Source organism: Andrographis paniculata, unplaced genomic scaffold (assembly GCF_009805555.1).
Source record: "Andrographis paniculata isolate CXL003 unplaced genomic scaffold, ASM980555v1 Contig43END, whole genome shotgun sequence".
NCBI lineage: Eukaryota > Viridiplantae > Streptophyta > Magnoliopsida > Lamiales > Acanthaceae > Andrographis > Andrographis paniculata.
The window spans coordinates 1,479,520-1,492,869 of record NW_026137577.1 but is presented as its reverse complement, the minus strand read 5'-3'; the positions used below and the strand labels follow the sequence as shown (position 1 = coordinate 1,492,869).

The following is a 13,350-nucleotide window of genomic DNA, read 5'->3' as shown; positions in this document are numbered from 1 at the left end:
TTTAATTATATTAATTTATCGACCCACCAAATTCAAATTTCTAAATCCGTCACTGCCTCCGTCCCATGTAATATGGGTGCATTACTATAGACACGATAATTTAGGTAAAGTATAATTAATAAATAATTAAGAAGTGTATTAGTAAAAATAATTATTATTTAGTAAAAATAATTGTAGATTAAGATTAAGATAAGTAAATAGTTTAATTAAAATTAAGAAAATTATAAAATTTAAAATTTAAAATGCGATTAAAGTGCATAATTATATTTCCAAAAATAGAAAGGACAAATTATGTGGGACGGACGAAAATAAAAAATAGGGACAAATTATGTGGGACAGAGGGAGTACAAAGGTACAAACTAATAAATTATACTTCATTCGTATGATTCTAAGGTCATATTTAACTTTTGTATCATTGTATTTAACATTAAAAATATTTATATATTTGTATAATTTTTTGTACAAATATCTTTCTATTAGTATTACAAGACATTAATGAAAGTATTTTTGCAATTTTTTTTAATTTGTACTATATTTTTATATAATACTCCCTCCGTCCACACACAAAATAAACATTTACTTTTGGCGCGGTGTTTAAGAAATAATAGTATTTTAATTATAGTGGGGTAGTTAAAAGTAGTAAAATGACATTTTTTGTCCTTGCTTTTTGGTGTAAAAGTAATGATATAATGTAAAGTAAGGGTATTTGTGGAAAAAAGTGAAGTATTTAATGGAATATTTACTTTGTAATTGGACGTCCCAAAATAAAAATATGTATACTTTCTAGCTGAACGGAGAGAGTAATTAATATTAAAAAATCAACATGCAAAAAAAAAATAAGACCCTTAAAACCGGACGGAGCTAGTATAAGTTTTAATTACTCTAATTTTCATCATGAAACAAATTGTAATGTAATGTTAGTTCGTATCACATTTGTATTATATAAATACTAATATTGTCTTGTTGATTTATAATATATATTATCTGTTACTCCATCCGTTCCACATAATTTGTCACTATTTTATATTTTCGTCCGTCCCACATAATTTGTCCTTTCTTTTTTTGAAAATTAATTATATACTTTAATCATATTTTAAAATTTAAAATTTAATTTTCTTTTAATCTTAATTAAACTATTTAGTTATCTTAATCTTAATATATAATTATTTTTATTAAATAATTATTATTTTTACTAATACATTTTTTAATTACTTATTAATTATACTTTACCTAAATTCCCGTGTCTACAGTAATACACATATATTATATGGGACAGAGGGAGGGAGTAATATTTAAGGTGTTACTATCCTACTGAGTAATTCAGATCAACAAACAACCTCCTAACATAAATCATGAAGTTCTTTCTATATAGAAAATTTATTGCAAAATTCATTTTTATGATAAGAGAGAGAGAGAGAGAGAATTGACAATTGGAAAAAAATACATTTTTTTCCAAAAAATTCATATATTACACAAATTAATTATTTTAACACTATTATTTACATAATTCTTTATATCTAGTATAAAAAATAAAAAAATAAATCTCTTGAACAATTTCATTAAACAAACACACCATTTGTGTTTAAAATTTTACTATTTAATCCATACACACAATTTTAGAAATTTTAGCATTAATATTTGTGTGTTTATTTTGTGAAATAATTTTAAGAGATATTTTTTTGTATAAGATATATAAATTGTGTATGTACTATAACAATAATAAAGGTGTGTAATATATTAATTTTTTTGAAAAATGGGTATATTTTTATTTTTATTTTCAAAAAACCACACACATATAAATTTTATTTTATATAAATATTCCTGTCAAAATTTTTGAAAGATGAATAAATTGGTTTATCGAATATCTATTTATATCGTAACAAATAATTATTAAAAATTTTACTTTTAAAAATACCAGAATATCAAAACAAACTCATTTTTACTATTTTCAAAAATTTTCAAAATTCAAAATTTTAAAAATTCTTATATAAATGAGTTGGTTGACTTTATGTTTTTGGGTGAAAGAACTTTCTATAAATATTATAAAGAATACAATATATATATATATTAATACAATACATATAATATATATTTTATCTGTTCATAAAAAATAATAATTCAATTCATATATATGCATATTATATACTTCATTCGTCCGCTTCTAAAGATCACATTTATCTTCTGTTTCATTGTAAATAATATTAAAAGTATTCTTATATTTGTATATATATTTTTTGTACAAATGTCATTCTCTTGGTATTATAAGACACTAATGAAAGTATTTTTGCTATATTTTCTTAATTTGTACTACGTTTGATAAGTATTTTTGCTATTTTTTCTTAATTTGTACTACGTTTGATATAATAATTAATATTCAAAAATCAACCCGCAAAAAATAAATGAGATCCTTATAGTCGGACCGAGATAGTATTACCAAACACACTAATAACACTTAAAATACAATTCGCACACACAACCCAAATAATAATAATTTGGAGATAGCCTGGCGTGACTTGCGGACTAGTTTGCAGGCTATTAGGTTCGACCGGAACATTAATTCAGAACGCACTCGAAAAATAACGAGAGTAGATTCTCAAATCATAATAAATAATAATAATAATAATAAAGAAAGGGCACACAAGACTCCAACTTTATTTAATTAATTCGATGGATTCATTTATTCATATTCCCACACAAACCTCACAATCTTTTGCATATATTCAAGAATTGAATGGGCCCATATTGTGTGTACTAAGAATCTATTAGTATAAAGGTGTTTAAACCACTAGCCACACCTGCCCTTTCTATGCTTTTTCATTTTAAAATTTTATTTTATTTTCATTTATTTTATTTTATATGGTCCCCTTTTTGTTCCTCTCCAACCATAAATGTCTTAAAGGATTAAAAAGAAGGCAAAGCTCTTGTAAGAAAGTGGACAACCATCTCTCATTAACATTTCTCCCTTTGTTTTGATACACAAAAATGCTTCACCAAATTATGGAAGAGCAATGTAGCCCTCTTGGATGGTCTTACTACTATCAAGAAGAGGTATGTATGGTTTCACTTAAGTTATTTCGATTTCAGTGTTCTTTTTATCTTTTCTAGAGTTTTCTAAAGTCGAATTGTTTGTAATGTACGTATGTTTTTTTTTGATCTTTGGTTAGGATATTGCCGAGTTGAAACACTCACTCTTGTACTCAACTTTGGAGCTCGAAACATCCATTGTCTCGGCTCACGAAGAGATTTCAAGAAAAGATGATGAAATAGTACAACTAAAATGTTTGTTATCGAAGATAATAGAAGAGAGGGACGAGTTCCAAGCAAAATGTCAAGAACTTGTCATGGAAAAGCAAGTGCTTTACCAACAAGTGCAAATTCAAACACATTCATCCAAACAAGAATGCCCCGTCTCAAGCAACACAACCACTAGCAATCAAGACGACAATATTGACTCGTCGCCCTCTGATTGCGACGACAACAACAACAACATCACTATTGCATTATCAGGTTGCAAGGACACTCTGCCGCTGCCATCAACGCCAGCTCAGGGATTGTCTTTTTCGGACATAGCTGACAAGATAACGCTCTCAAAGCCATTGCCCGATAAGGGCAAGTTCTTGCAAGCGGTAATGGAGGCCGGACCACTTCTTCAAACGCTTCTTTTGGCCGGACCTCTCCCTCAATGGCAACATCCGCCGCCACAACTCAACTCCATCGACATCCCTCCGGTCACAATTTCGTCCCCGAAAATGAAAATCTTGCATCAAGATTCTTGTCTCATTAGTCCTAATGGTTCATTTTCTAACAAGAGATCTATGGTTAGTATGGAAAGCTTAGATCCTTCACCAAATTCCAAACACCAAAAAGTTTGCTCACCATCCAACATCTAAGCCAATTCTTCTTCACTACCACCCTCCTCCCCCCCCCCCCCCTCAACCCCTCTTTAATTTTTAGTCATAGCACTCAAAATCCATCCTTTTGCCATGCTTAAAAGTGATGACCATCTCCAATTCTTGGAGGGCAATTATGCCTACCAATTAAAGCTTGCTCATATTCTTATTAGTGTTTCTTAGAAACTAAGGATCTTTAACCCTATTTTTAGAGTGAGAAAGAGGGTAAGAGAGAGAATGTGTGTATCCCTTTAGCCTCTTGATTTGGGATGAAGACTTTGAATTATTTTTTTTGTAGTATAGTTAGTCTAATTTGTCCCCATAGAATACATCAAATGGGAGGCTTCACAATGCAAGATTTTCTCCAATTGGTGGAGAAATTGCTATGATTTGCATATATATGTATATTTTTATTTTATTTTTATTGCTTTTATGTGATGGAGAATATATAATATTTATATATTTATATTTATAAATATATTTAGGTAGAGATTAGTGAATCTTTGTAGAGATTATGGTGCTGTGTAGCAGCAATCATTATTCAGGAGATGGCTTTATTTTAATTAAAGTTGCTGCCTTTCATTATCATTTTGTTTCCTTGCTTTACTATAATATATAATTTTAAAAAATTCAAAAGTATACTATGGTACATATATTGAATATTTTTAAATGAGATGGGGCCTTTGAAATAATTAATATTTATAAAATATAGCAACAACTTATAACTAATCTTTGCTTTTTCCATGAATGGGTGCCCACCGTGCATAGTCCTCTATGTCTCTCTGTCTGCCATGCAATATCTCCCCACTCTTTTCATATAATTTATTTTATTATTATTATTATTATTTAAATATATATATATATATTGAGAGATGAGAGATTGTAGCTAGCTAATATAAATACGGTCCGAAAATTCGATCCGAGTACGGCTTGGGCCCCAAAAATAAGCCCGGGTTAGCCAAGCATGGTTGAAATTCCGGGCCGTGCTTGGGTCTCTGAAAATCAAATCGTGTCTAGCCCGGTATGATTAATAAAAAATTTTTAATCTAAATATTTTTTAAATATATTATAAAATATAAGTAATTATATATTTAATGTTAAACTTTTAATTATCAATAAATTTTTTTTTTTATATATCATAATTTTGTTTATTTAACTAATAGGGAATAATCTATTTTTAATAAAAACAAATTGTGCAAAAAGTTTTAAAAATAGAAAATGCGGCTAAGCCCAGCCCAACACGGTTTGAGCCGAGCCGACCCAAAATTGCCAAATCTATGAAGAAGTGCTTGTGTGTTTAGTTGGAATTATATTTACTTTTTATTTTAATTTTGGTATAATAGTTTGAACTTTATGCTTATGAGAAAAATAATTTATTTTTTACAACAAATTAAAAAAATAAAATTGAATGTATATTTAAAAATGAAAAAGAAATTATCAAATGAACATTGATTTTGATATCTTAGCCACATATATAGAGCTTCTTTGTTTAGTTCAGAATTTTATTGTTATTTTATTTATAAAAATATAAGTTTTTCATTCGAAATAAGAGTTTAAATGTAATATTTATAAATAAAAGAAAATACCTATCCATTTTTTCATTTTGGTCCGTCTCGTAACAAAGTATCAATTTTATTTTTTTTTTTTCAGTAATTGTACTATTTACCTAACATTACAAATATTTACAATATATTACACAAATGTCATTACCTTTATATCATACGATACTAATATGGTTAATTTAGTCTTTTTACCTTTATTTCTACTTTATCCCAATATAATACTAATATTTTTAAAACCCCGTGTAAAAAATAAATTGATATATAGATATGAGACGAAGAGAGTATATTTTTGTAAAAAAATAATAAGAATTAAATAATAGAAAGAAATTGTCAAATGAACATATTTATAAATTTTTTATATCTTAGCCAAAGAGAGATACAATTAGTCGAATTTATTCGATTCCATGGGCATATGCAAATCCAGGTACATAGGTATACGAATGACAATTGCGATAGATCTTGCCTCAGCTCCGGTGTTAATGTGGCGGGTTTGAATTCACACTACAAAAAAAATAATATATTTGTAACGGAATTCCGTCCCTAAAGTTCACGTAGCTAACGTAATTCCGTTCCTAATTCCGTCTCTAATGTCATTAGTAACGGAAAAAATAGATTTAGAGACAAAAAAGTTTTGTTACAAAAATAATTTTTTCTTGTAGTGTCAAAATTTTATAATCAGATCGAGTTATTAATCCTGAGGTTTTAAATCCGATTGAATACGAGACGAATTATGAGTTTAATAAAAAAAAAAAAAAAACTTGTTTCGAACTCATTCCATCTTGAATCATGTTAGTATAATAATTATAGAATTAATACTATATAATTAATTTTATAATAATTTGTATTATTTGAAATTACTATTTTTGTTATTGAGGCTTTTTAATTTTAAATACATAATATTTAATATGTGCATAAAGTATTTATTTATATTTTAATATATAATCTATTAAATAATAAAAAAATTATATAAATATATTTTACAAAATAAAATGGGTTTTTCAGGTTGATCTCGAATAAAATAAGTTCAAGGCAGAATAGATTATGGGGTGAGGGGAGTGAGACGAGTTTTGGGGCCTACAAAATCCGTTTTAAACCTATCTCGTTGTCATCTCTATCCACGTACATTAAAAAATGAGCTAAATAATTTTTGTTAAAACTCTATAGGTGTGTTCTTTTTGACAAAATAACACGTGTTTTTTTAAAAACAAAAAATTAATATACTATACATATTCATTATTTTTACATTATTTAATCAATTTCTTCTATCTCATATTAAAAAAAAAAAAAAATCCATTTAAACCATTTCACAAAACAAATGTTCATTGCTATAAAAATATTACATGCATGAAATATAGTTCGATACAATAATATGGATTAAATCCGATTGAATACGAGACGATTAAATACAAAATTAGATTAAATAAAATAGTAATACTATTTTATTTAATCTAATTTTGTATTTACTTTGATGTATTCAGGTCCTACGTCCTATATAATTAAAGGTTTGATACAATAATACTAATTTGTAAAATTATTAATACAATATAACCTTATAGTATTATTTAATTCTACTTAATAAAATATCTAATTACCCTTGTTTATAGACACTTTAAAAGTATTTTATATAAATATAATGACATTTTTTGTTTATATATTTTGATTTTATTTAAAATATATTTTTTTAAATTTTTAATCATAATAATAAATTGATAAGAATGATATAAAATATATTGTTAAAACTTAATTTATAATTTTAAAGATAATACTAATACTCTTTAATAAATAATAACAAATTATATGAAATTATATATATATATATCATTACAATATCACAATTAAATTTGAATATATTATATATTATATTATTATAATTAGAAAAAATATATATAAAATAAATCATATTAGTATAATTTAATATAATAAAATTATTAAGGGTATTTTGGATAAAAATAATAATAATAATATCATATAATCAAACAAAATAAATATAATATAACTTTATATAATATTTAATAACACAAAGTTAACATTGTATTTATTAATCCATCGGTCATATAATCTACTAAAATAATCTATGTATTACAATCCTATCATTTCAAGTAATCGATTCATTTCTATACAAGAAATGTGCTAAAAACTTATGAGCATGGAAATTTAAAGAACTAGTATTTTAATGTTGATTTTATATTTTTCAGAGTAAATTTGAAAGTTTTATCGAGTTACTAATACTCTCTCCGTCCCATAATTAAATATTCATTTGTCTTTTGCATGTAATTTTAGAAACATTAGTATTATATTGGGATGTAGTAGAAATAAAGTAGAAATGACTAAAATAACCTTATTAGTATGTGTGATATAAAAGTAATGACATTTGTGTAATATATTGTAAGTTAAAAGGGTATTTCTAATGTTAGGTAGATAGTACAGTTAAAAAAGAAAATTGATACTTTGTTATGGACAAACTAAAATTGAGAAATTGATACTTTGTTATGGGACGGAGGGAGTATAATATTTAGGAGGATGTATTCAATTTAGATTTTTAAAAATCTTTTAAATTATGGGTTCAATTCATAGTTTTTTAAAATTTGAAAGTATTCGATCTACACTTTTAAAAGTCCTAAAATTCTATGGCATTCAACAATTCATAGACTGTAAAAGTCTATGAATTTTATAGGATTTTAATGAAAAGTTATGAAAAAATTGTATAGTATAAAATTTCTCTTGATAAGGAGAGATTTTGATAAATTTATAAAAATATTATTATTATAATAATTAATATAAGTGATAAAAATTATAATAATATTTTTTATTATACTAATATACTTATTTAATAAAAATAATAATTTAAAATTGAAATATATTAGCGAATTATTAGCAATTTATTTTTTTTAAAAATACTCCCTCCGTCTCATTGGAAGAGTGACATTTGTTTTTTGCATGTAAATTTTTTTAATATTAGTATTATATTGGATTGTAGTAAAAATAAAAAAAATACTCCTATTAGTATGGTCAAGTAATGATATTTGTGTAATATAATGTAAGTTGAAATGATATTTATTATGTTAGATAGGTAGTACAATTACTAAATTAGGAAATGGTAACGTTGTTTTTGGACGGACTAAAATAGAAAATTATAACATTTCAATGGGACGGAGGGAGTATGTGTTTTCTATTATAATTACAATATTTAAAAAATACTAACTATTTTATCATAAACAAATATATAATACCGTTGTTTTTCATTTTCAATTATCGAATACACTATTATCATTCCTTTTAAAATAGTTTAAATATTTATATTTTTTTCGTTGAACCGTTAATTTATATTTATTTAATTTTTTTTTTAAAAATCGTGAATTTTGTTTGTGATTTTATTTATATGTACAAAGTTAAATAAATAAGAATAATAATAACTAATAACTAATAAAAATATATAAATTAATATAAATCGGTATATTGAATGATAATAAAAAAATATATAAAAATAAAAATATTAATATATAAGTATAGCATTATGTTACACTGTTTTTATATTATTAACAATTATAAAGAATATTCATTAAAACATGTGGCTCTAATGAATTTTTAGCAGTGGAAAATGCTCTCACGTCTAAAGGTTCACCTGCCACGGCCTAAGTTTGCAGGGTATAAGGTTCGGTCGGGGTTTACCAGGGAAGCATTGTTGGGGTGCAAATTCAAGTACCACATCGGAAGTTATGAAGAAAATTCCACACTTTATAAGTTCCAAGTGACCTCTACTAGTATGAGGCATTTTGGAGGATATCCAAAAATAAATCCGTGTGGACTCAGCCCAAAGAGGACAATATCATATTAGTGTTGAGTTGGCTCAATCCCAACAGAAGCTGTGAATTCTCACGTTATCAAAAAAATGTCAATATTTTGTGTTACCCCGCGTTAGTTTGTAATTGATCAGATAAAATTTAAAACGTGCTCCATCTGCACGAGGACTTTTAGAGTTTTTTGAATAATAATATTTATATATATTGATTTTTAAAATTTGAGATTAGTAAAAATATTAATATTTCCTCCGTTTCATATAAAAAGTAACGTTTGTTTTTTATACGTAGATTTTTTAATATTGGTATTATATTGAGTTCTTGTTAAAAAGATAAAAATATTCTTATTAGTATTGTGTAATATAAAAGTGGTGATATTTGTGTTATATTATAAGTTGGAAGAATATTTATTATGTTAAATATAATTTTAAAATTATATATATTATACCAAAAATTTTATTTTAGAAAATAATGAAAAATTTGTATATTAAAATTTTTTGATGTGATATAATATTATACTCCCTCTGTCCCATAAATATAGTTTTAATTGGGTTGGACACGAGATTTAAGGAATATTGATATTATATCGGTAGTTGGTAACAAGTATGGATAAAAGACGTTTTTGCCCTTGTGAGTGTATTCGTGTAAAAAGTAGTGGCAATTGTGTAATAAAAATGAAAAAATATAGGTAGTTTTATGGTGATGTGGTTATTTATGGAAATAAGACTATTGTTTTGGGACGGACAAAAATGGTAAACAAAACTATTGACGGAGGGAGTATTAAACTTTTTTAGTATGGTAATAATATATAATTTGATATTTTCAGTATATTTGTATATATAAATAATCTAATATTGATACCAAAATTAATATTTAAACTTTAGTATTTTGGTATGAAATTGTATATATCGATATTGTACCAAAATTTTGGTATGGTATCAAGATATACATTTATCATACCGATTTTTTGGTATATCAAATTTTCAAAAAAAAAAACAAAAAAACAAAATTAACCCCCCTTTATTCTCGTTCTGGTTCCGCAGCTGAATATATATTAATTTTATTGGATTTAAATATATTTTCAAATAAATAGGATATAAGAGGTGGTATGTTCAATTTATTTATTTATATTTATGTTCTATATTGAAAATAAATATTTAATACTCCTTCCGTCACAATACAATAGTTTTATTTATTATTTTTGTTCATCTCAAAACAGTAGTCTTGTTTTCATAAATAATCATATCACCGTAAAACTACCCCTACTTTTTCATTTTTATAACACAATTGTCACTACTTTTTATACTAATACACTCACAAGGGCAAAAAAATTTTTTATCCATACTTTTTACCAACTATCAATATAATATCAATATTTCTTAAATTCCGTGTCCAACCCAATTACGACTATATTTATGGGACGAACGGGGTATAATATATTTTTTTAAAGATAATATACTATTATTCTATTAAATAATAAAAAGTTGAAAATATAAACATAAACATACACACTTTTTTCTCTCTATAAATAATTAGTGGCAGTGTTTCTTTAGTATTTTGATTTAAAATACTTTTTTATGTAATATATAGTAAATCGTACAATAATATTTTATATTAAATATTATTTTTTCAAAGAATAAAATATAATATATATATATATATTTAAAATGATGTAAACTTAAAAAATATACTCCATTTGTTCCATTAGAAGGGTGATATTTGCTTTTTGCACGTAAATTTTTTAATATTAGTATTATATTGGATTGTAGTGGAAAAAACAAAAATACCCCTATTAGTATGGTGTAATATAAAAGTAATGACATTTGTGTAATATAGTATAAGTTGGAAGGGTATTTATTATGTTAGGTAGGTAGTACAATTACTAAATTAGAAAATTTGTAACCTTATTTTGGGAAGAACGAAAATAGAAAATAGTAACCTTTCAATGGGACGGGGAGAATATATTTAGTCAAAAAGCCCATGTATAAAAATATAATAAAATAAAATAAAATATGAGTGGCATAGCGGGGTATAATCCAACGGTCCATTTTGAGTTCTACCTTTATGAGTGGGCCTACTTGATCTGACCTGACCCGAATAAGGCCCAGCAAACATCGACGCGGGCTACTTTATTCCAATCACACAAATATTTTAATTTTGAAAATTATCAATTTTATATAAATTTATAGTTTCAATTCCAAATTTTGGATTTTTTTTTTCTCACAAGTAAAATAGTTGTTAAATTTAATTTATATAAATATATATTTGATATGATAAATATTTTAGCTCATCCAATAAAAATATTGATATGTTTTTAATTAAAATAATCAAAAATACAATATATATATACACGGTCACATAATATATACTCCATCCGTCTCGAATATCCTACAAGATTTTTTTTTGGTATGTTCCAAATACCCTTCAATATTTCCAAAATAGAAAATAATTAATTATACTTAATCTCTATCCTGCACTTTATCCCCTCACATTATCCAAATAAAAAAATAAAATATATATTTCGCTCTCCATAACATCACCTAATTTCTCAATTATCTTACTTAATATTACCCACCTAAAAACCCGTGCCAAAAGCAAATGTTGCACTTTTTTTGGGACGGAGGGAGTATAATATAGTTAATTTACTTATAAAATTTTAATAAATATAAAATATTAATTTTTATATTATTTGTATTATTTTTTATATCTAAAATAAAAGGTACAACATACTTAGATTGTACTACCTCTGTCTCACATACCGTGTCTGCTACACTGTAGACACAATATTTTAGGAGGGTGTAATTAGTAGATAATTAAAAATGTATTAGTGAAAATAATTATCCTATAATATAAATAATTATAAATTAAAATTAAGATAACTAATTAGTTTATTAAAATTTAAAAAAAAATAAAATTAAAAAGTTTAAAATGAGATTAAAGTGTGTAATCATTTTCCGAAAAAAAAGTGACATGGTACGTTGGACGGACAGAAACGGCAATGTGAACATGATACGTGGGACACATAGAATATTTTTTTGAGGGTTTTTAAATTGGATTTTGGCTTTTCGAATTTTTTTAAGTTGAGTTTTATAAGTTGTCTTTATTTGAAAATTTTGAATTTGTAATAATTATATTGGAAAATATTATCTATTTAAGATTTGATTTGAAAAATGTAATGTTATATGTTGAATTAAATAAATAAATTTAGAATAAAATAGATTTCAGTATTATTTGTAAAGATTGCGTGTGATGTGGTGGGTGAGATTATACACTACAAATTGATAGAGCTCTCTTGTAATAATTACATTTAGAGTTGTTTAAAATTGATATAAAATAGAATATTGATTTAAATTTTTATTTAAATAGTATTTTTATATGATATTTTATAAAAAATTATAATAATATATTTTTATTAAAAATTATATTGATTAAATAGTAATTTTTTATATTTGTAATAAAAATAAACACACGCTAAAAATTGTAAATCTAATTAAAATTTTAAATGAAGCATACGCGAATAATTATGTAAAAAATATGAAATCATATAGCAATAGGTTTTGAACCATTATTGTGGAAAGAAAATTGCTTAGGGAATATTGCACATTTGATAATTTTAAATAATAATATATTTTTTTGTTTGACAAAATTATGTATTACTTAAATTTTTATATGAAAATCATTACAATATTTGATTTACGATATACTCTATTGATTTGTTTCGTTTAGTATGATCCAAAGTTTTTTTGTTAAGATTATTGACGTTTCAACATTTTTAAGCGATGTTTCTAGCTTAGCAAAGCTAAGTGTCGAAGGTCAAGCGAAGGCTTTTCTGGCTAAGCAAGCGGCGTTTTTGCCGCTCAATTACTGTTCAACTATTCTGAAGATTTATAAATAGGGCCAGATTCAATTTGTAAAAACACTACGAACAAGTGTTCATACGTTATGTTGTTTTTAGTGCTTTCCAAGAGTTCCAACCTTATAAGAGAGTTTTCTAGTTAGGAATGGCCAGAGGAGTCAAGATCATCTCCTCCTTTAGCCGTTCACTTTACTGCTTTCTAGTTTAGATTTTTGTACTTGGATTTACAGGTTTGTTATTGCTTT

At 25.1% G+C, this 13,350-nt stretch overlaps 2 protein-coding genes across 7 annotated transcripts in view; both read left to right on the top strand.

Annotated features, from left to right (window-relative positions):
• Positions 1-13,350, top strand: part of LOC127251210 (uncharacterized) — a 61,021-nt gene that overhangs the window by 24,014 nt on the left and 23,657 nt on the right. The window lies entirely within an intron of this gene.
• Positions 2,888-4,461, top strand: LOC127251212 (uncharacterized). The gene is made up of 2 exons (XM_051274818.1): positions 2,888-3,048; positions 3,165-4,461. The coding sequence occupies exons 1-2, from the start codon at positions 2,983-2,985 to the stop codon at positions 3,888-3,890; spliced, it is 792 nt and encodes a 263-aa protein (XP_051130775.1). The 5' UTR covers positions 2,888-2,982; the 3' UTR covers positions 3,891-4,461.

Bases quoted from the DNA above. Each gene is read 5' to 3' on its own strand.
- LOC127251212 (XM_051274818.1), top strand. From the start codon at position 2,983: ATGCTTCACCAAATTATGGAAGAGCAATGTAGCCCTCTTGGATGGTCT. The intron at 3,049-3,164 runs GTATGTATGGTT...ATCTTTGGTTAG, and splicing joins CTTACTACTATCAAGAAGAG to GATATTGCCGAGTTGAAACA.